Genomic DNA, 22638 nt, shown 5'->3' with positions numbered 1-22638 from the left:
CAATATGATATACAAAAATATCATGCTAAAACTAGAGCGTGTGTTCCAGCTTTGGGTGTTATGTTACGTTATGTTGCATTACGTTGCATTGCATTACATTATGTTATGTTACGTTATGTTATGTTATGTATGGAAGCAGTTGGAATTTTCTTGGACAAGGTGCTTATATGGGAGGAAGGCAGGATTCATCTGTTTCTGTTGTGTGGTGCTCATCCCTGACCTACTCGAGGAAGTTTGTGTTAAGTGCTAGTGGTAGGCTTGTATCCTCTATGGAAAGGAAGGGGAAAAAAAGAGAAGAATGAGGTTTGAAAATTCAGAGAGAAGAATGCATAAACAGGAAAAAGATAAGATCAAAAAGAAAAGGGTAGAATAAGGGAAGAGCAATCTAATACGTGATGAAACCGATGTAATTTTTAGTGATTCCATATAATGCCTTTTAGTATCCCCTCTCATGGAAGCCATGGTGCTGAATATATGTCTGTGTATATATACATCCAACAGAGAACAGGATGACATATGAAGGTGAAGGCTTTTTTTACCAAGTTTTGTAGCATAAGAAGAGCACAGGTCTATGATGAATGGTCTGTACCTTTGAATCCTGGTCTTCATTGTGAACGCAAAACATGTCATTGCCAAAATCAATAAAGCTCCATATATAAGATAGTTATAAGAAACAATGCCTTGCCCTTTCACAGGCTCTGAGGGCAGGTGGCAGTTTCGCCATGTCCAGTAGTGCCCTCCCTCCTTATGAGCTTCCAACTGGGAACGGTGGACAGTTCCCAAAATTGCTGGCTGATTGCTAGATGGATTAAGTCAGAATCAGACCAAACCATGATTGTTCTAACAATTGAACAGTGCAGGTGACTGAATTCCAGTGCCTGGGATTCCCTTATATAGATGTAGCCTGAGCTCTTTTGCTACATTGTGGATTTTTAAGTGTTTTGGAGTGCTTCTGCACTGCCTCTGCTAGTTTACCCTGTGGCTCCCCTCAGTAGCTTTTGAAATGTCAAGAAAAGAATGGGCTATAAAAATACGTCATGTAGGAAAAGTGTGGGAATTATCTCTAGAATACAGTGACAGTCGAAACATGAATTTTGGCCAGTATGGAGCTTGTGTTTTGTTAAAAGAAAAGAAGCATAGGCAGGTACATCAGCCACTGACATCAGAAACCATTTTATCTATTTTTTATTTTAAGGAAAGCATTTCTCCATAAATTACATCTGTTCCACTGCAAAATATTCTTTTACTATCAACAATTTGCAGTTATGGCACTCTTAATTACCTGTCTTTACCTCCTTTCTTTCCTCCCTCCTTGATTCCTTCATTCCTCTGTTTCTTCCTTCCTCGTAATCCTGTTCCTTTGCTTTTGTCTTATTGCTTAAGAGCAGCAATGCAAATTTGGTCAAGCATAAAAAACAAAAAGCACTTCTGGGGAGACATCAAGCATAGAAAATTTCAAAAATTAATGAATGACTTAAAAAAGGGAATAAAAATAGAATTTCACAGAAGAAATGGCTTCTGGTTTCTCTACGATTATGCAGTACTTAGCATGTCTTCTTTATTCTCTGTAGTATATACAAAAAAAGCTACCATCAGGTTGCACACTGCATACTGCACACTGCCCTGATGAAAACATAGTAGCTGTTCCAGAAACAGGAAAAAAAAAAAAAAAAGCAAGAGCCGGACAGTGGCAATGTCAGAACAGGTGCCAATAACTGTCTGGATTATTATAAAATAAATATTTACTGCATTTCTTAAGGGATTTTTTTGTGGACCTTGCATTTTATTATACTTCGAGTTTAGGACAGGGTAGGAGTTAAACATTCAAGTTCTCCACAGGGCGTACTTAGCTTGATAAAAGTAGCTTCTGGTGGAGACATTCAACTGAAACTAGAACAAAAGAAACCGCATGAAGTACTGCATAATTGCAAATGTTATAAAAATTTTCAAGGTTTTCAGTTCTCTTTGTTCTTAGCCATTCAAATGTAATGTATGAGCTGAAATTTTCCACAGTGGTGACAATGCCTGGGTCTATGTTTTAAAATTTTGTCTCTTTTGTTAGAAAAATAATTATACATTATATAAATACAATCCTTAATCCATTAAAAAAGCTAAAGGATATAGAATTAGCAGTAAAAATCTGCTGTGAAATTGTTACATGATAAATGCTACTAATAAAGCTGTATATGCTTATAGTAAAAGTAAGAATTTTTTTGTAGAAGACAATGGTTGGTTGATGATTTTACTAAGCTTCTGAAAATTATGTATGGAACATTCATAGTAGATTGGACAATTAAAATAATTAAAAGCTAAGAAAAGGTATGATGTACATGTATAAGTGGCTAACTGTTGGATAACAGTTATATTTTTTGGGAATTTCATTTGAAAAAGGAAGAAAAATAATCCTGATCATTTTTGAATTTTACACTCTCTCTAGGTGCTTCATAGCTGAGTAAAGCAACTGGTAGCTGACCTATGTCATTCAAGGATAAGCTTGTATTAATAGAAGAATTCTCTTCCATGAATGGAAACTAAAGTAGATATTTATTCAAAAATGGGAATTAAAAACTTTATCTTCTCCTTCATCAAGTCAGTTGCACAATTTAGGTATATTAGTTGCATGATGATGTAGTTGCTTGAATATCCTCAGCTCTACACACTCAAACTGAATTAACCATTTATTGCCATTTGTGGTGTGCAGCTACCTGCTTTTAAGGAAACATGCTCTCTGATTAAAATAAAGACTTAAAGGTTTCTTTTCATTAAATTCAGAAATTTCAGTATTACTGAAAAGGATATACCCTTTTTCACAGTTATATTTATTGCATAGTAACTCTCCAGCCTTGCTGAGAATCAGGTAGTCAGAAGACTCCTGGCAGTTACAGTTTTGGTAGAGATGAAGATTTTTAATCGCTTTTTCCAGGCCACACAGGGTTGGATTCATCAAACATACTTGTGGCTCTGTACAAGTTCTTCAGCAAGTCTGAGCTAATCACCAGTCTTTCCCTGCACATAGCACCTTCCCCCCTGCCCATTTTCTCTGTAAAACAACCTGGCTTAGACTAGCTTAACTTAGAAAAAAGGCTACATCTTCAAAAAGCAGTTGACATGAAATAAATTCTGCCTTTAACAGCTTTTGCAATTAGCTGTCTCCCTCCCTCATTTCTTGAGGTAGTAATTAGCAATTGGTAGCAATTAGCTTGTTTCCCTTATATAAATATCATCTCTAGTTCTTCAGCATGCAGTTACTTGTAAAGTTTTCTGAAGCTCACACTTTTTAACTGAGAGTTCTTGGCATCTTCATGCTTGAACAAGACCCTAGTCCCAGAAGTGGTTTTCTTAATTGTTATGACATGAAACTGAGATGATTAATTTAAAAACAACAACAACAAAGAAACAAAGAAACAAACAAAAACAACACACACACACACACACAAAAAAAAAAACACGAAAAAAAAAAAACACACAAAAAAACCCAACCCAAAACAAAAAAAAACCCAATCACAAGCAGGAAAGCAAACCCCACAGCTAAGAGAAATCTATTCCAAAAAGACACTCAAATTATAAAAGTTTAGAGACATATACGTAAGCAGTTCCAACTAAGAACAGGGTGTGTGAAATGTCAGTGGCTCAGCTCTGGTGTTTGTCTAAGCCACCAGCCTCACCAGCAGTGGCTGTAGGTGGTTGCCCAGAGAAGAACGAGAATAAGGCAAGAATGGTATTTCTCTTAATGACTTTTCTAGACTCCCAGTATTTTCAGATCAGGGGACACTCTGAGACTGGTATGATTTGCCTAATGAATAATCCTAACTACATATCTCTTCCAATTACTTACACTCTTGAATCCACATACTCTCTGCAACCACACCATCCTTTGCCAAGAGGATAGACCTGTACCTTGCTGCATGACAAACCAATTCCTCCTGTTGGGGCTATACGTGGCTCCTACTGTTGGTTTTGTTTTTGTTTTGTTTTCATGGCCACTAATTTTTATAGCAAAAGTAACAGTACTGTCAATTCCTACCCAGCCTTCTCATGCCAGTTATGGTTGTATAGACTTCTGTGATAGCATCCTTAACTGTATTTTTTTGAAGGTAGAGACTTGTTCTACTTAATTCTTTATTACATGGAACCCAGCTCAACCCCATGTTCATCCTTCTTGCCATTCTCAGAATTTTTTTCCTGGCTCTACTATAACGTTTTAGAGATGACCGTATTAGATCTCCTGCTAACATATTGATGTTATAATAATACAAATAATTCCTTTCCTCATAATTCCTGACATTGATTTCCTTTTTTAACTACTGACAACCTTTGAGGTTACTTTTTAAAAAAATATAATTGTAAGAGCTAAGTTCTAAGAGGTAATGGATACATTATTTCATGTCTTTTTGTATGTGTATCTTTTAACATAGCTCTCCATGAGTAATTTCCAGCCAACCCATAAGAAGCTACTTTTAGTTTCTTTATAACAAGCTTTTTCATCTTTACACAGTGCTGTTTCTGAAATGGAGCAGATCTGTGTGAAGTTCTCGGCCTTTGTTGTTCCCATAGGGATAGTGAATGTAAGTACATTATGGTGTCTATTAGAGCCTAATGAGTCAGGTGTGAGAGTCTGAAAAAGGTTCTGCACAATACTAGTGCAGTGCATCAAGGGTGGCATTTTGTGACAGTTCTTGTAAGGGAGGAAGGGAGGTACTCTCACAACAAAGTAATGGAAGGCTTCCATTACTAGATTTGTAATTTATGATAATAATCGTATTTAAGTGAAAACAGGACTAAACCAAGATCAGTTTGGTGCATGTAGATATATTGAGTGTTTTTGTTGAGAAGATCCTTAGTCCTTTCAAAATCAATTTTTAAATTATGAATTTGTTTACTTCACTGTTTTTCCCAGCTGTCAACCTTCTCCTATTCCCCATTAAAACTTGCTTCTTTTTGTAATACCTGTCCTTCTATGTAATACTTACTTTTAGAAATGAGTAAACATTATATCCTCATTTATACTATTCTATAGTCCTATGCACAAAGGATTAAACATCTCTAGATTTAATAGTATGAGGCCCAAACATGGTGTGATTAGACCATAGAATGCTTCAATTTTTTGATTGTTTAGTTATTATGATTTTTGGATACAGGATACCAAATATTGAAATAATAGTAGAAAATTAAGATAAGTTATATATTAAAAAAATAAGGTATCAGAGTCAGTGTTAAATTATTCAAGATTCCAAATATTTTGCTTCCATAACAACTTGGCTCCATAGACTTAGCTCATAAAAGACAGAGAAGTGATTCTTTCGTTATAATCCACTGCATTTTTATGCATTTTTCCTTGCATTTTTACGTGAAGTGAACCTTGATATGAAGCTTAAATAGGGGAACTAAGGAAAATACATCACAATTATAGATGTAGTCATTCTGGAACTCATTTAAGTATCTCTTAATATATCTGTATGGAGAGATAAATACCTCTTTATCTAGTGCATTTAAGGGTTTTTTCACATAGACACAGATAAAACAAAGTTTAGTTCATAGTCTGGAGTAGCAATGTCATGAATAAATTATGCAGCATTTTAGTCTTGCAGAATAAATGCTGCTGTACCACAGCATTACCTATTTGACAAATGCTGGGGGAAAAAAAAAGGTGTTGGTATTTTTCAAAGTTGTGTGTCAAGTTTGCCTAGATATTTGTCCAAGTATACAAGGTGTAAGCAGAGCCCTGAAAACCTCTTAGAAAGGACTATAACCAAGTTTTTTAAACTAAAATTTGTAACAAGTGGGTCATACTGATGTTGGAAATGAGCAGATGATCACCAGGTGATTGGATTACTGTTTTCAGATGCTTTGCCCCAGCATATGTAACGTGATAACAAACTGTGTGCACACAGATCTTTTTCCCAGGGGCCTAAGACCATGTGGTTTGATTTCCTGAGCTATGGGGAGTGTGTTTGCTCCTCAGTCCATGCTCATACGTGAGTGTATGTGCTGCAGCTGAGACACAGCTTTTGAGTTGTCAGCTACTTTCACTGGTGTTGCACATAGTCAAGGAACTTCAATCACAATCCTTTCTGTGTTTGACATGCTTTGTTAGCAAGTCTACCCTTAGCTGAGACGTGCTTTAGCAAGGTCAAGATTGATATGCTTCCAAAAATACAAATAATCCACCAGCTGTTCTCAGTCATAATGATTTTTTAACAGTCTTGTTACTGCATCTATGAGATTCCTTTGTCATAATTGTCTATTAAATATTTCAGACATGGCAGTTCTTTCATGAGTTCTTAAAATATACTAATACAAATATACTAATGTCTTCTGTTCAGGCATCTGAAGAGCAGAATCAGAAAGGTTTTTGTGGGCACCAGGGCCAAAAACCAGAGAACAGCAGCTAGTGCAGCTACTGCAAGAGGACTGCTGCCTTGCAGAGGAGACTTTAACAGTATTGCCTTGCTTAATACAAGATCATGCTTCCAAGTGTCTGTCACGTCTCAGGTTTTAATGGACTGAAAACTGTTCAGCTAGCTGATACCCACATAGTGTGAGAGGCAGTGGATGGAAAGAGTCAAGCATTTTAATTTTGTTTTCTTCATACAGCTTCTGCTGAAAGCCAGGAAAGGTTATAACATACTAGACGATGCTTATAACAGCATGTTTGTTCCTATTAGGTCTGTATATGCTATTGCAATTACAGATCACACTGCTGATTTTTAGGAGGTTAAAAATAATAACAGAGAGCTTCAGGTGACTTCTGAGTTAGCTCTCCTTCTGCAAACACATTATTTTAGCGCTGTGCTTGCTTTGGCTTGGCTAATGTCCTCTTTAGTAGGATTTGGAAAGATTTGGTTTATTTTGCTGTAATCCCTGAATTGTGACTATGAGTCCTTTGCGTTAAAGCAGCAGAAGTTAACACATGTTCCTTTCAACCCTTCAGAGAATAATTGCAGATAAATTAAACATAAATATATGAAAATTCTTGATGCAGGGTTGGAAAGTACACCATCTGTTTTAATTCAAGATTAGGAGATGCAGGATCTGGCTACAGGAAAGCAATCTGGTACTTGCCAGAGTTGTCCATTTTCCCCTCATGGACTCCTGCAGTAAAAAGTCATGGCACTTGCATAAGGGGGCCTGTGGGAAGGGGAAGAGGGTAAGCAGAGGGCAGCATGCAGCCCTGATCCCACTAGAAAATAGGGTGCAGAAAAGCCAGGGATACCTTCATCCCTTTCCTGTAAATCTTATCCTTAGACATGGTGAGAAAGAACATATTTTCCTTCAGTTGTCATAATGGAATTTAAATTCTAGATCCAGAAGCAGGTTAAAGTCTTTTGAGGCTCATTTATTTGGCATTAGTAAAAGTGCTTTGGAGGTCATGAAATACACAAGTTTCTGTGTTGAGTGGGCACCCTTTAAATGTGCCAGGGTCCATGGAAGTCACTACAAATAAAGATTAGCGTTGTGAGTCACCACCAGCAGGAGAAGATATATAGGCTGTGAACTATATGATGCAGAAGCAAATGCATGTGCCTATTTTTGTGCACACAGTTGCACATTAAGATTATGGTAGTACCAGCATACAGACAGAAGGGTATTATGCATCTTCTATCCATAAATTTGGAGTTTCCTTTTGAAATCATGCAATCTCAAAGGCAAAGACAAAGTGAATGAAAACCAACAGAGGACAGGATCTGTTTTGAATCCACATTTATGAACTTAATTTCCAGTTGGTATGCTGACGATTTAAGAAGATAAATCTTTTTAAAGCTGTGGGAGATATCCGAGTTAAAGTCTGCACATCATGGCAATTCTTCATCAGTGTTTTGCTTTTTTCCTAGTGGTGCTTGAACAAAAAGATTGTGAATTATTTTGAAACCTGGACAAGACTCTGTCTGATCCATAGTCTTGGAATATTGCTGTTATGTTGCAAACACAATAAGCAAATACTTATAATCTTTTCTACAAACACTGTTTTTCAAGTAAGCCAAAAGGGAAGTACTGATTTGTCTTAGTACCTGAAAAATCAGGGATCTCCTCCTGAGTTGCAAAATAATATTTTAAAAGTATAATCTCTTTTGATTATAAAGAAAACTAAGTGGAAATAGTAATTCTGAAAAAAAAATATTAATACAAAATCACTTATAAATTGACAGATAAGGCAATATAGCTTAGATATGGATGCACAAGGTTTACACTTGTCTAATTTTAAGGTAAGTGTCTAACACTAAAAGAACTTAGTGTCTGATATTTTTAGTGTTTAACAAGAGTCTTCCTCTCCTTAGGACTAAACTGCTGTGACACAAGATTGTTAGAAATGAGTGGAGTTAAAAGCTGATGCCTAATGTGGAGCCTGACACTGAGTGCAGGCACGTGCTTCCTGGTAGCTCCTGGACTGAGTTCAAGGCAATTTTTTTAATCTGTTTTCTCCGTCTCTTTCATGATACCTTCACACACTCCTGCTCAGTGGTAGCACTGGATCCTAAGCCAGCCTCAGTGACAAGGAGTAGAACACAGACTGGCATGGAGTTCACTTAAAAGTTTTTTAATATCCCAGCTTGTTCTGTGGAGTCTATGTTAATTTTCTTCTGAATAAATATTTTTTTTCTTTTTCCTCAGCTGTGGAAAGAAAATCTCTGTGGTTGGTTGAGAGGATACAAAAAAGGTCCCCTAAAGCACATACAGGTGCAAGTTTTATGATCTGATCATTGCATATTTTTGCACTCTGGTCATTATAGTATATTTGAATCAGTGGATGGTGGCTTGCTAGAAGGCTAAACTATTTTGTAGATAAAATAAATACCTGTGTAGTTATATATATTTTAAAGAAAAGTCACATTCTTTGTAGTTAACAGTGTTCATTTTAGTCTGGATTAAAGCCAGTAGGTAGCTGTGCAACTGAAAGCTACTTTATTTAATATTTAATATTTAATTCTATGACCTCATGAATGTCACTAACATGTATTAAAAATAAGTATCTTTCACTGTGAGGAGGTTTCTTTTATTGTACTAAATTGAAAATCAGGAAGCATAGGTGGGTTTGTGTCCATTAAAAAAATAAGAAAGAGTAAAACTACTGAGAATAATTTGAAAAATACACCTGAAGAAAGCATTATGCTATCAGAGTTGAAACAGATTATTTGGAAAATAGTGTCTAGTACAGGCATCCACAGTCCTCAAAACACAAGTCTATCTACTCATGGTACCATTTATTGCCACACATTGTATAAACACTTGTGTACTTATGAAAATGTGAGTATTCATAATAATCCACATTTCAAGAAAAGTCTTCCATCAGTAGGGGTTTGGAAATGAAATAGTTCATGCTTTTTAGCATCTGTCTGCTCTCACTACTGAGTGGAAGAGAAATGCTGTCAATATTATGTGTGGACAGCTTTCTATATAGCAGACCTTGAGAGGAGTTAAGAGGCAATGACATCTACACAGAAGCAGAAATAGAGGTGTATGTATCTTGCTTTTTCATTCTCTAACACCGGATACCTTCTTCATAATATTGATACTTACAGCAGTGGGACAAACTTAGAATGTGATAAAGAGGTTAATACTCTTCCTGAGCGATTATTTAAGGTTCATGGCTGGCCTATTTTTAGGCCACCATGTGAGAAGATGTTAGCTGAAAATAGATACAGATCATGTGTCCTTGCAGAGTATAGAACATCAGGACATTTCATTTCCAAAGAACATAATTGGGACTGGGAGCAGAATCTTCTTTCCTCTCACCTTTTGCTTGTAGATTATAGCTTTAGTTACACAAGCACAGCCTTTTACATGAATTATATTAACCTCTACATATTTAACTAAAACTAATTTGAAGTACAGTTCTACTGGACATATTAGTTAGTTAAAATATGTGAGCTTTACATTAAATGTACAAATATGTACATTTGTAAGCACACAGATACGTCCATGTACATAAATATGTATGTGTGGGAGAGCATATATATGCATATATATACATGCATACACAGTCTGTCAGGCACATGCATGTTTCCAAGATGTATTTGTGATAAAAACCTATAAAATATTTCACTGATATCTTTGCAAAGTGCTAAGAACATGCATTGCCTTACATGCTCTGATACAGTCTATGTTACTCACTATTACAGTGTATCTCAACATCTATTTTCTATGATGTTAGTGTACATTTATAATATATTACCTTGCAGGGCTCTTCTATGATATAAAATCAATATAGATAAATATATTAATAAAGGTTGAGATTAAGGCATAGTCTTAAGACCATTTGAAAATCTTTCCCAATAAATTATGGGAACATCTTTCTTATGGAAATAATACTCATATTTAATTCATGAAGTGAGTAATGTAATTAAACTTAAATACTACTAATGGTTAAATACATTTAAAACTTTGGGTAAGCAGATGAACTAAAATTGTTTAGAAAAAGATGCAAAAAAAATGCACTAGTTATGCATCTCCATCCTGTGACTGCCAGGTCTCATCCACAGATGCTAATGGCAGTTCCCAAGTGCCCTGCTGTCACCAGCCCCCCGTGCTTTTAGAGCATGTCTAGTCCTGGAAAAAAAGCACAGCACAAATGTTAAGGCCTTAGTGACTGCACAGAGAGAGCAGGCATAGCATAATTACTAAATATAGACGACAGAAGGCTGCATGTACCTCCCCTGGTTTCTTGGGTTTTTTACGTAGCTGCTTTACACTTCATGCTCCCTGGAACACAAATTTTCAGAATGTGCAAAAGCTGAGCATGTCCTCTGCATCCTTGATCTGTCAAATCTTGAACATTATTTGGCTCCTAGTTGTAATATGGCTTCTTCTTTGTTACTCTAATACCATGCCATTTTTAAGAGTGTCAGCCTACCAGCTGTTTAGAAGAGTCTGATGCATTACTTTTACTCCAGCTGTTATTACTAACTCACATTGACTAGTCTACTCCTGCCAGTTTGCCTTCTCTTTCCTCCATATGATCTGCTGTCAAGGCTGTTCTCTTTGTCACCATGCCACTTTGCACTCCTCAGAATTTCTTCCGCTCTTCACACCTCTCATGCCATTTATGCATCCCTTTCCCCTGCAGCTACCAATATTAGTTAAAGTGGCACTCTCAGGCAAATTCTATCTTCAGGGCTGTCTGGCTGTCAGTCTACTAAGTTATTCCCTTCATCTTCATTTTTCTCATCCAATGATAGATCTTCTGGAGCCAGCCCTCCATGTCTCACCCTTATAGCTGAACATCATCCTCATGTATCACTGTGAAACTGGGCTCTAGAATCAGACATTTCAGTACTTTTCTGCTTCTGCACACACTTTGTCACAGCAGCCTAAATTTAGGTCATGAGCTCTTCATACTTGTATTGCAAGTTGCTACTCACAATATAACATAGCCGAGCCCTTGTGCCTGCTCCTACTCCAGCACTCTTTTCAGTAGTTTCCTTTAGAAAATGGTCTCAAAATTAGCTTGTCCCAGTTCACATAGCAAAGCAGTGACGAAGGCAGATTCAGAATTATAAAGAGATTGTGCAGCCTCCTTATTTTTCTTTTTATATCCTTCTGTTATATATAGATGTGTACATCTATAGCTGACATTGTAAATATTCTGGCACACACACACACACAGACAGTCAGGGTTCTGTCACACAGTTGTCTAAGAAATCTAAATAAATCTTATTGTTTACAAATGTTCTTTTTTGCCACTTTAAGATGTGGGTTATGCATAGTGTGGCAATGTTAAGATTTTGTGTGTTAAAGTTAAGAATTTGCTCTTTCTCCAATATTGTCACAAAGAGTAGGCCTTCACTGAATAGTTACAAATCAAAATAGATTAAAACAAAAACATACTTGAAAACTCTGAACATGTCAGTGTGGGTATTTCAAGCTCAGCTAACTGGGATTTATCCGGTATAACCAGTTAGATTTAACTGAAGTCACTTAATAATTTTATAGATAAATTCTTTGAACCAATGGGCTTTTGACTCATAATAAGAAGTGTTAACCTAGCAAATAACAAGAGGACAGTATTTTGTATCCAGAGCTCTTGGAGAGATTTAAAATAAACTCCATTAACAATTCACCACTGATTTTTCAATAACCGTTTTTCTGATTGTTATTGTTACTGTGTCAGTAAATCATAGACATGAGTGTACACAAAGCACATTCTCTTGAGAGCCACCTCCTTGCTGACTCAGTTGTTTTCGCCATTTAGGTTGCAGCACACAGGGGACTAGAAATGGGAGGAAGGGACAAAGAGGGAGGAATGGGGTGGCAGAAGTAATTTCTTGCCTATTGGAAAGCTCACAATAAATTCTCCATGGAAGCATTCCTAGCTTCACTTTCTGATCTTGATAAACAAGTCCAAATCAGAAATAAGTAAAACACAGAAATTTCTATCCAGGCTTTCTATTTCTCCTAACGCATGTTGATTTTTTTCCTGTCACTTTCATTGATTCAGTACTTTGTTTTAGCCCCTCCTCAGCCCCTTGCTACCTTCAAACACAGGTTTTTTCCTTCATATTTTCCTCCATAAGCTGTTCTCTTCAAGGCCTTCCTTTTCTTCTGCAAGAGAAACTGCATTGTTGTGGCACCACATACTGTTCTGCATTCTGACTAACATATTTTACATTAGAAGGCACCCAAATTAATGCATGTTGCCCAATAACTCACACAAATGTAAGTGTAACACATGCTGCCTTTGTGAATCTCCCATCTCCTCTTTTTCTTTCTCTTGTGCACATCTACTCTTCCTTACAATCAGGTGAATCAAGCACTGTCTTGGGAGCAGCAGCACTCTTTCCAGCACAATTCCAAAATAATTTATTTTTATTTTTATTTTTTTTTCCTGGCAATCAGATGAAATCTCACTGACTTTGGTAAATATAAGTGGTACTTTTAATTCAGAAAAACTGTAAGTAGCATTTGAGCTTGCTTGCTTTCTTTTGAAGGATATAGTAGAAAAAAATGGTAGGTGTTACAGAGATCACATACAAGGACAACCACAGATTGATTGGTATTAGCAAGTGGTATCGGTGGAGTTTCAGTACAAATGCTCAATAATTAATATGGTTTCCAATAGATAGAGGAGGCGACTGGAAGGTCCAAAGAAAAAGCAATGCTAGAGTACATATTAACCTGTGGTCAAGCAGACTAGAAAAAGTTACATAATTATCAGCAAAACCAACTTTATACTGGCTTTTGGTCAATGTTTTAGAAAAACATCAGATGTGCTTCATTCATTTGTGCAACAAACATGATGACTAATTAATGTGGCTCTTCCGAGTACTAACAGAAGTTTCTGATATGAGTACCAACAAAATATGAATACCAATAGGATTTTGTAAACTTCACATTTATTGTGTTTCACCTTTCTACCACAATTTGAAAATATGTGTGTTTAAATCTATAGACTCAGTGGCGTATTGGGGCTTCAATCTTTAAAATGCTTTACTACACCAAGATTTCAGTTTTAAGTGCCCCCTGACCCATAAATTATTTTGTAAATACTATAGTATTAGTGAGTATAACACTCAAGTGAATGCACACCTAAATGGGAATGGAGATATTTGGTTACTCATGGACAGAAAACTGAAATAATGATTGTTAAATACATTTAAATATTGCAAATAATATATTCAGTTTCAAAAGGGAAAGGAATCCACAGCAACTGCTCTATAATGCAGCACTAATTCCACATTACCTCCTGTAATGAACTGTGCATGTTTTTTTACTAAGAGCATTGAGGAGATGTGTTCAGCATTACAGTTCAGAAAGGAGAACCTACAAGAAGTAGAGATTGGTTCACTGGCCCAAACTTTAAGTATGTATCTGGATTATCAGGACTTCTTAGGCTTTTGAAATTAGACTTGCTATCTCACAATTACAGACTGCCTTAAAACATTGCCTGTATCACTGTTCTCGTTTTGATGATTCTCATCCTTTTCTCAGCTGGAAACCAAGCTTAAGAGGCATAGAAAATCTCAGACATTTCAGAATATTGAAGAAGATGAAAGCTAAATTTCCTCTAAAAATAGCCCATTTAAGGAATGGATGGACATTTGGGTGAACGAAAGGGTATATATATAGTGTCTTTTTTCTTTCTTTTATTCTTTCTTTTACGCTTTTTTAATCTTTTAAATATAGTGGAAGACTCAGATAAGAGAAGCATGAGATGCACAGAACTGCTCCCCCTTTAAGCTCCATTAAATCAATTACCAAGCTGGTAAAAAAGATGGATATCCTTCATCAAACTGACTTTATTGGAGGTTTGGTTGAACCATATATCTTCAAAGGGATTATCCTGTCTTCATTTGAATTTAATGCAGTAATAATTCTGAAGCATAAAAAGGTTATATAAGGAGTTGAATATAAGGAGTTGAATAGAAAATTCTAATCAAGTAGGGAATGATAGAAAAGTATGCAGAAGGCCAATATTTAATCAATGAAAGAAAATGTAACTGGTCAAATCTATATTCCTTGCAAATGCTTAAAATCTTGCTTTATTTTAGGAGACAGCAATACTGGCTACCATATGTTCTCTTTAAGGCTGACTTGTCTTAAACTGAGTTAAACAGAGCTAGACAGAATGAAAAAAAAAAAAAAAAAAATCTTGCTTCAACTCAGTCCTGGTAGAATCCAAGCAGGCAATTTCATTCATCATTTGGCTGGAAAGCATACTTATTCCTACCTTCCTTTTGCCTGCCTAAGCTTATCTCACAGCTGGCTGGAAAATTTTCTGCATCTAGGCAGTGTGTCTGCAGATATGCTAGAGGTCTTGGGAACTGGAGAGCTTTGAAAATGTAAATACACAGGCTAGTCACTGGTTTTCAAGGCCACTGAGATACAGGGACTGTGTTTGAGTTAGACATCAGTTTTCTCAGGTTTTGTGCTTTATCTGTAGGTCAAACACATAGGCCACCTCAGACCAGAGCATTCTTGGGCTATAAAATACATAGCCACAAGGGCTAGATAGTGAGGTTTTCTAAAACACACCCACCCACAATATCCAGTTATATTAACAGAATGGCAAAACGTCAAAGTCCTGAAGAAGAAAGAATTTAGTTTCTCAATGCAGCCTTAGACATAAATGATGTCCAAGAGGTTCCCTATTTGTAAGTAAAATATAAGCACAGTCTCTGTGATAAATTGATCAACGTTACTGAAAAAGAGAAAATCCTGGAAATTGCATTCAGAGAGAAAAATGCCCAATAGTCATTATTACTTACATAAAAGCCTCTAAGCAAAATTTGTTTTAAAGTCATCCACTTTGTATAGATTACTGGACAGAATGTATCAAAGCAATTTGAACCATTTCAGGTGCACCAGAAATGAAGAATACTGCATCCCATTGCTACATGTAGGTTTTCTGGCAATAAACAAGTTGTGAGCTAAGGATGTAGTCATTCTCTCAGTGGGGTGCTAATCCTGGTCCTCCTGATTGCCTGCTGTCTTAAAACCTGTGAGAACTTAATATCGCTGAGATGCTTCCTTTCTGCCAAACTTGACTTATAATTGACCATTGTGTTAAAAAATTACAGGAAATAATGAACACATACAGAATGTGACTCCTTTAAGCTCAAATTAAATATATTTAACCTGCTCCAAATCCCTAAATATCAAGTTTTCACCTATAGTTCTCTCTCAATCACTTGCTAGTAATTTTTCTTCCATTAATTATTTCTAAGAGAAAAATTAGCTTTCTCAGTAAAGTGATTTTTTCCTATCAATGGCCAGGAAATTAAGACTTATTTAGTCCCTTATCCTTTGAAAGCAGAGTGTAAAGGACGGTCACTCCCGAAAAAAAAAAAAAAAAAAAAAAAAAAAAAAAAAAAAAAAAAAAAAAAAAGTGCATTGTTAAATTTATGCACTAGATTTTTGCAATAGAGTTTAGAAGTGACCTAATGAAACTAAACTATTTTTCAATGCAGTCATAAACAGACTTTGGTGGCCTATGCATAAGAAGGACATAGTCTGTAGGCGGAAGTAGTACCTTTTATTAGCTCAGTTGTACCAGTGGCCTAAGGCAATGAACCTTTCAGGCATACAGATATTTCAAGAATTTTGTCTGCTGTTCTCTAGCAACAGCTTTTTCCAGGAGGTCTAGCTAAAACATTATATCTATCTAAAAATCTTCTCCTTGAGAAAAACTACTAAAAACTCTTACAGATGCCATTGGAGAAGTTGGCCACCACCATGCCTCTGTCACAGCAAGGACAGCGTTGCAGCAGTCTCTGTAAATGTGGTATCTTATTGGAGCAATCATCCAGATATACTGAACCCAGACAAAATTAAAATACCTCATTTTTTAACACTGGCTTGAAAAAATAGCTAGGAATGCCAAGATGAGTTAAAAAAACAACCCACACTAAAAAGGGACAGAAGCCACTGTAATTATCTAACCAGTCTCTTACAAACCATCACACCTCCTACCCAGCTCTTGTGTGACAGAGACCAATACTTGAATGCGACTAACACTTGCTCCATGTAGGTCTGAATCATTCTTGCCCTTTAAATACTTCAGCAATATATTACACTCATAGTATTTTCCTCAGGCTTCACTTGGTATTTTCTTCATGTAGAGGTGAGGCAAAATCATTATTCTTTAACTTAATTAAGACACCTTATTGGGCATCATAATCCAGTTCCAATCTGGCTCCAAATAATTACTTGAAAAAAATATGAGTGAAACATTTTTCTCTGCACAGAATGTAAACTTTTAATTTGGCAGTTTTTTCTTTTGTTACTTTTCTTTTAAAAAACAGAACTGTTTCTCCTAGTACTTTTGGCATTACATAAAACACGTTCATAATCTTTCTGGTTATTTCTCCCCAAGATGATATTTAAAGTAATACATGAAAATCCGAAATTGCAGCACTGGCTGTGATTAAGACTCAGGGAAATGTATTTTACTTGCTCTGAATGAACTCAGATTTAAATAAAAGAACACTTCAAAGAAAAACAAGGCACTTAAAAGTGACAGATTCCTTTCTCCCTCAGTAATTTTCCACCTTTTAATGTCTTAAAGAAGGCAAGTTTTTGCTTCAGCATAAACTTTTACAGAAAACTAATGATGTAACAGCTGAAATTACCACAGCAGGGTGGTTTTTGTAGCTATGTTGGAACCTTCATTGGGCAACTCAGGCTGAGCAGGTAATGTGTGTGTATGCATGAGCATATCCAGATATAAATTGCATATCAAGAGAGAAAGGTGGGCAGAAGATGGAGCCATAAGAGGACATGACATTCCAAGGGTGAAGACCCTGCAACAAGGGATTGTTTTATTTGGATTCTCAAGAGGAGATTAATTTCTTTCTGGTTGGGTGGGACTTACTCTGTGCAGAGAAGTCATGCAGGTCTGAATTCTCCCTCTGTCTGTATCATGCCCTCCTGTGATGCTGTTAAGATCCATTTTCCCAGTTTTCCTTTGTTTTTCGTCATCTGCCCTACTTCTCAGCTTTTACTCCAGACATGTTTACTCCAGGTTTTGTTCTCCTGTGCTCTCACTTTCAGGATTTTCAGTTTCTCAGTCTGTTTTTAAAGTCAACCTTCCTGCCTTCTTTTTTCCCTTTCTTTCAGGTTTTTGTGTTCCTCCACGTAGGTCTATTTTACTCTTTCTTCCTGATCATGACTGGAGTTGAACTTTCCACTCTCTCAGCCTATTCTGTGCTTCCCCACCAGCTTCTATGTAATTTCCAGTCAATTTTTCCTTTCCTTTGTAATTTCCTTTCTCTGCCTCCTGGGCATGCAAGAAAAGCTATTAAATTTCAGAAACAGAAAACAAGCAGCAAGTCTACTGAAAAGTCCCTGAGCAAGGCAAGAAAAGTAATAGTTACTGCCAGCTTTCCAGCACCAGCTGTGACTGCAGCAGCGCAGTCTCATACATGAGGATGTCATCTGGGACTCCTCACAGGATGCCACCAGACTGTGAGCTGAGGGAGCAGAGAATGATTCTCCCTTGGGAGGGAGGTGGTGGTTGAAGCTTTACTGGGAAATGGAGTATTTTGCTTACAAGGAAACTAGGCTTTTCCTCATTGTTTAGGAAGACAATCAACTGCCATATATTTTTTAATATGTGTTCCTTCATACAGAAAATACTTGAAGGGTTAGCTTGGGATTACTCCTCTTGACTTAAAGAATCAACAGGATTCGCTGATCTTGGATGCCAATGACATCTATCTGGTTGTTCACACTCTGCAGTGCTGTTGCTTGAGATAATTTTTGGGTTCAGACAAACAGCACATCATCTTGCATCAAATTTTCCATGTGTTTTTACAAAAATGACTATTTTGTGGGGGTTCTCTTAAGCTCTGATTTGGATGTCATGTGTGTAGATAGTATTGTCCCATAGTGTTGCACCAGTAGTGTCCGTATCTTTGCTTCCACTGAGTGTGAGTCATAGGCAGACTGCTCTTACTTTCTATAAGTAGGAGTCTCCCAGTCATTACAAATCTCAGCGCTCTTTTCCTCTCATCTTTTCTGTTTGCACTCCTGTGTTCCTGTACATTTCAAGTTCCATGCAACCATGAAGAAATCTGCTCTTTGTCTCACATCTGTCTCCTCCTGTCTTAATCCATCCCATTTATACTTAGCCATGGAGTCCATACATGATTAAGTGTTTCAGGCACATCAAAACTCTTACAAGAAGGGGAAGTTATGGCAATCAGAGATGATGGGTAGAGTGAGGCAATACAGTGAAAAGTGGCGGAAGAGGAGTTTTGTTCGATTTCCATTGCTTACAAATGATTCTCAGATAAAATGTTCTTTGTGGAATCATATTCCTGCTGAACTCAACTGAAGTTTAGTATTGGACTTCAAAGATGTAGCATTTTGCTCTTCATTCATTCAATTTTTACCTAATAATTCTAGAATTCAGTCTGCATTAAATTATAATTATATAAATATCTGTGTATTTTATAACTCCTTGGTTCATTCTGGTAGAGGAGAAGAGGAGGAGGAAAAAGGCCTAGGTAGTGTTTATGTAAGTACATAGATGTCATGCTGGCGAGACAAGGGTTAAAGAGAATTGCTGCACTGCCCGTTGTTAAGAGTCATTGTTTATTTCTGCTTAGAGACACTTTTATTTCCACCTTGTCATTATATAATGACACTTTCTTGAAAAATTGTTAAAAGATAGAAAAAGTCTATCCTAGGAGTAGCACCAGGAAGTAAGTTTGCCCTGTTTTTTTTTTCTTTCTTTAATGGAAACATTGGCATTACAAGACAGTGCTGGAGATAACAGCTTTCTGCTACCCAAGTGCCTGGGGAGACATTTTGTTACACAATATTTTTCCAAGTTTCACTGGATTTACCTTGAGAGGATGTAATTTTGCTGGGAAAGGCAGGTGTTTCTTCACTTATAGATCATGTCCTTGCTTCTTAATGGCCTCAGTAGCCAAAGCCTTCCTTTCAGAGGGTGATTCCTACCTCCTTCCTGCATGTAAGGGGACTGACTTGAAGAATCCATTATGTTTTACTTGCTTACACTATGGAATTAGCTGAACTTTTCCATCAAGTCTGCAAGTGGGATATCACATAGTGGGAGGGGGAAAAGGAAAAAAAAGGAATTTGTCTGAACTGTGAACAAGTATGTCTGAGCTTGCTGCCCAGAAAGATGGCTGTATGTGATACATGAGAGAGATAAGTATGAGACAGCAGATGCATGGCAGGTTCAAAAAGCAACTTCCAGGAGGACTGCAGTGGGCCTCAATTGAGGTAGTGAGATCAAGGTAGGTCGGATGTCTTCTTTACATCAATTACAATGCCTTGGCTTAGCAGAAGAAATGCTGGGGATACTCCATTTGCAATGACATGACATTCAGTTTTCCTAAGCAGTTGTGTGACTTGCTGGTTGTAATTTTCTTTTGTTTGCTCGGTGTGCATTTATGTACAGATGATCATATATGCTCTTCCTACTGAGTGTGTGTTGCTAACTCAGTAGATGTTGCGTACCTGAGCCCATGTGTTATATTGATTAATCTCAGCACTTCAATACAGTGTTAAATCTGTATGACAACTGAGCATGTTATTTTTCCTAAGACAAAATGAGGTCTGGAAGAATAAGCTTGAAACTCTGTCAGAAATTGCTCAGGTTTTTTATTTAAAGTAATTGGGACATTCATGGTACTAATTTGGTACTAATACTTAGTCTAAATGCGCTAATAGTTGGTTCTGTAAATGTAAATATTCATAATGAGAGACAGCCTTAAGGCCTGCAGCAGACTTAGGAAAATAGCATTGCTTTTTTGCATATAAGGGTCTACTGTATATGCATTTCTTGGAAAGGCAAGAATATATGCCTCTATGTTTATAATATGAATTCATTTCTGGGAAGACAATCCTCCTGTTGATTTGAGCTAGCCCTGCAGCTAACTGTAATGTACATTTATATTACTACTGGAGCTGTTTTTGATCAGGAAGGTGTTACTAGTGTAATATTTGAAAACAGGGCTTACATAATTGTATCACTTAATAGTTATTGCAGCAGCTAATCTTGTTGTCAGGCAATGTAACTCCTATTTCATTTTTATCTTTCTGTCATATTTTTCCACTTAAATCCAAGGGGAATAATAAATAACATGAAGAACTGCCTGAAGAAGACAACTTTTCACCTCAGAAACACAAATCAGACTGCACTGTTGTTTCAATCACTTCACTAGAAACACATTTAAATATAACAAAAAGATTAAAAAATTAGGCATTGAAAGAAATACTAAAAAGTCCAAAATGAACATAAATAACTTATTTGTGAAAAAAGCAGAAAGTCTTTTTTTCCATGTCCATCAAGTTGTATACATTTGCTGACCATTATTATCATTATGTTTCCTTCCTATGTAGGAGATTGTCAACTTCAACTGTCGGAAGCTGGTAGCTACAATGCCTCTTTTTGCTAATGCAGACCCAAATTTTGTGACTGCCATGCTAAGCAAGCTACGATTTGAGGTGTTCCAACCCGGAGATTATATTATCCGAGAAGGTGCTGTGGGTAAAAAGATGTATTTCATTCAGCACGGTGTTGCTGGTGTCATCACTAAATCCAACAAGGAGCTGAAGCTGACAGATGGCTCTTACTTCGGTGGTGAGTAGGAAAAAAGGAGTTATTACATTGGAATTAATGTACCAGAACAAAACATCTTCAGAATCAGACACACAGATAACATCAGAATAACCTACGAAGTGTCTTTTGCCTAGATAATTCCAACTGCAGTGAAAAATGCGTAAGATATTTCTGAGTAAGACGTTCAAAGTCAGTTTGCTGTTGTGAGGATAGCTATTGAAGATACACAATGATCTTCCTGAATTTTGAAGTTCCTTTAAATTAAGACCGCTATTATTAATGGGACAGTATTTAAAGAAAAGCATAATAATTTGCATAGTAATATTTTAGCTTTTTAAAGATAAAATAAACAGAATCCATTTTCTTTGAAAAAGGATATAATTTTTGAGCCATAAATGTAAAGTATTTTTTAAAAGTAAAAATCACTGTAGATCATTATTTATATGGAACATTTTGGTATTCATGAGTATTTCAAGTTGTCACTAGTGCTTTTTCATGGAATTTTAGCACACAGCAGTGTTTATCCTTCCAGTCTATACTGTAAGAAACTGGACTCCATATCTGACTATATAGCTTTGTAACAGATGTATATGAATAAAAACCAGACAATAATTCTGAAGAAAAATAAGTTTCCATTTAGATGAATGCATCTCAATATTTATAGCTGGATGAAGGTAATATCTTTTTTTTTTTTACATATAATAATTGACCCATATGAAAACGTTGTTCCTTGTGACTGTAAATTGTCTTTGTGCAATATAAGAGGTGTCAGTTTCCGTGAGCAGCAGCAAGGCTGGTTTCCAGAAGCTGATTGAACATTTGCGTGTACTGCTGTTTTCCATGAGTTACAGTTAGTTGGTCATTGTATAAATTTTCTGTTGAACCCCATGAATTATCCCAAAATGAAGTAAAATGCTTCCCAGAAAATGTCCATTTGAAAGCCTGATTGGCAGTATTTAGCTGGTATAGAGAAGTGGGAAGCTTAGAAAAGTCAGTTGGGCTCAGTGTTTGAGTTGGGCTGTAGAGTTACTTAACTAATCCCATTTTAGGATGATTGCCTAAAGCAACTCGTACTGATCTGGCCAGCAGGCTTTGTCATTCTGCAGCAACCTCTGCAAGGTGATTTGAACCAGTATTTGTGGAAGCACTTCAGTAAAGAGATCTTGTACTTATCCCAGGGGCTTAAATTGTAGACGCTGAAAACAGGAGATTAAGGAGAGAGAAAAGGTAAATGCTGAGGATGGAGAGACAGAGCAACCTTGGTCTTCATGTTCTCTGTGCTTAGCAGTGCCCCAGATCATGAAAATGAGTTTGCAAGAGCCTATGTGCTGAATCTGACCATAATACTCCTGTGAACCAGGAGAGGATCAGAGGAGATTGCCCATGAAAGTGTTTTACATAACTGTCAGCCTGTTTTTGCAGTGCAGACAACTCCTTTAGCTCATCCTGTTCATCAGCTACCCTTCTTAGCAGGAATGCAGGCAAAAAAATAAGCTATTTGCAACATCCAGGCCCTGCATCAACTTACTACACTTCATAACAAAGCAGTATTGCTCATCCCAAATGCAGCTGGAATGGGACTAGGGGTGCAAAAAATGCAAATGCATCCA

General features: G+C 36.7%; 1 protein-coding gene across 1 annotated transcript in view; it reads left to right on the top strand.

Annotated features, from left to right (window-relative positions):
- The window catches only part of HCN1 (hyperpolarization activated cyclic nucleotide gated potassium channel 1), a 197877-nt gene that overhangs the window by 157225 nt on the left and 18014 nt on the right, over positions 1–22638 (top strand). The window contains exon 6 of the mRNA XM_051643424.1: positions 20809–21049. Within this exon, the coding sequence (XP_051499384.1) occupies positions 20809–21049 (241 nt within the window). The remainder of the gene's footprint in view (positions 1–20808; positions 21050–22638) is intronic.

The sequence above is a fragment of the Apus apus genome, chromosome Z, assembly GCF_020740795.1.
Source record: "Apus apus isolate bApuApu2 chromosome Z, bApuApu2.pri.cur, whole genome shotgun sequence".
In the NCBI taxonomy this organism is placed as follows: Eukaryota; Metazoa; Chordata; class Aves; order Apodiformes; family Apodidae; genus Apus; species Apus apus.
This window is presented reverse-complemented; position numbering and strand designations above follow the sequence as displayed.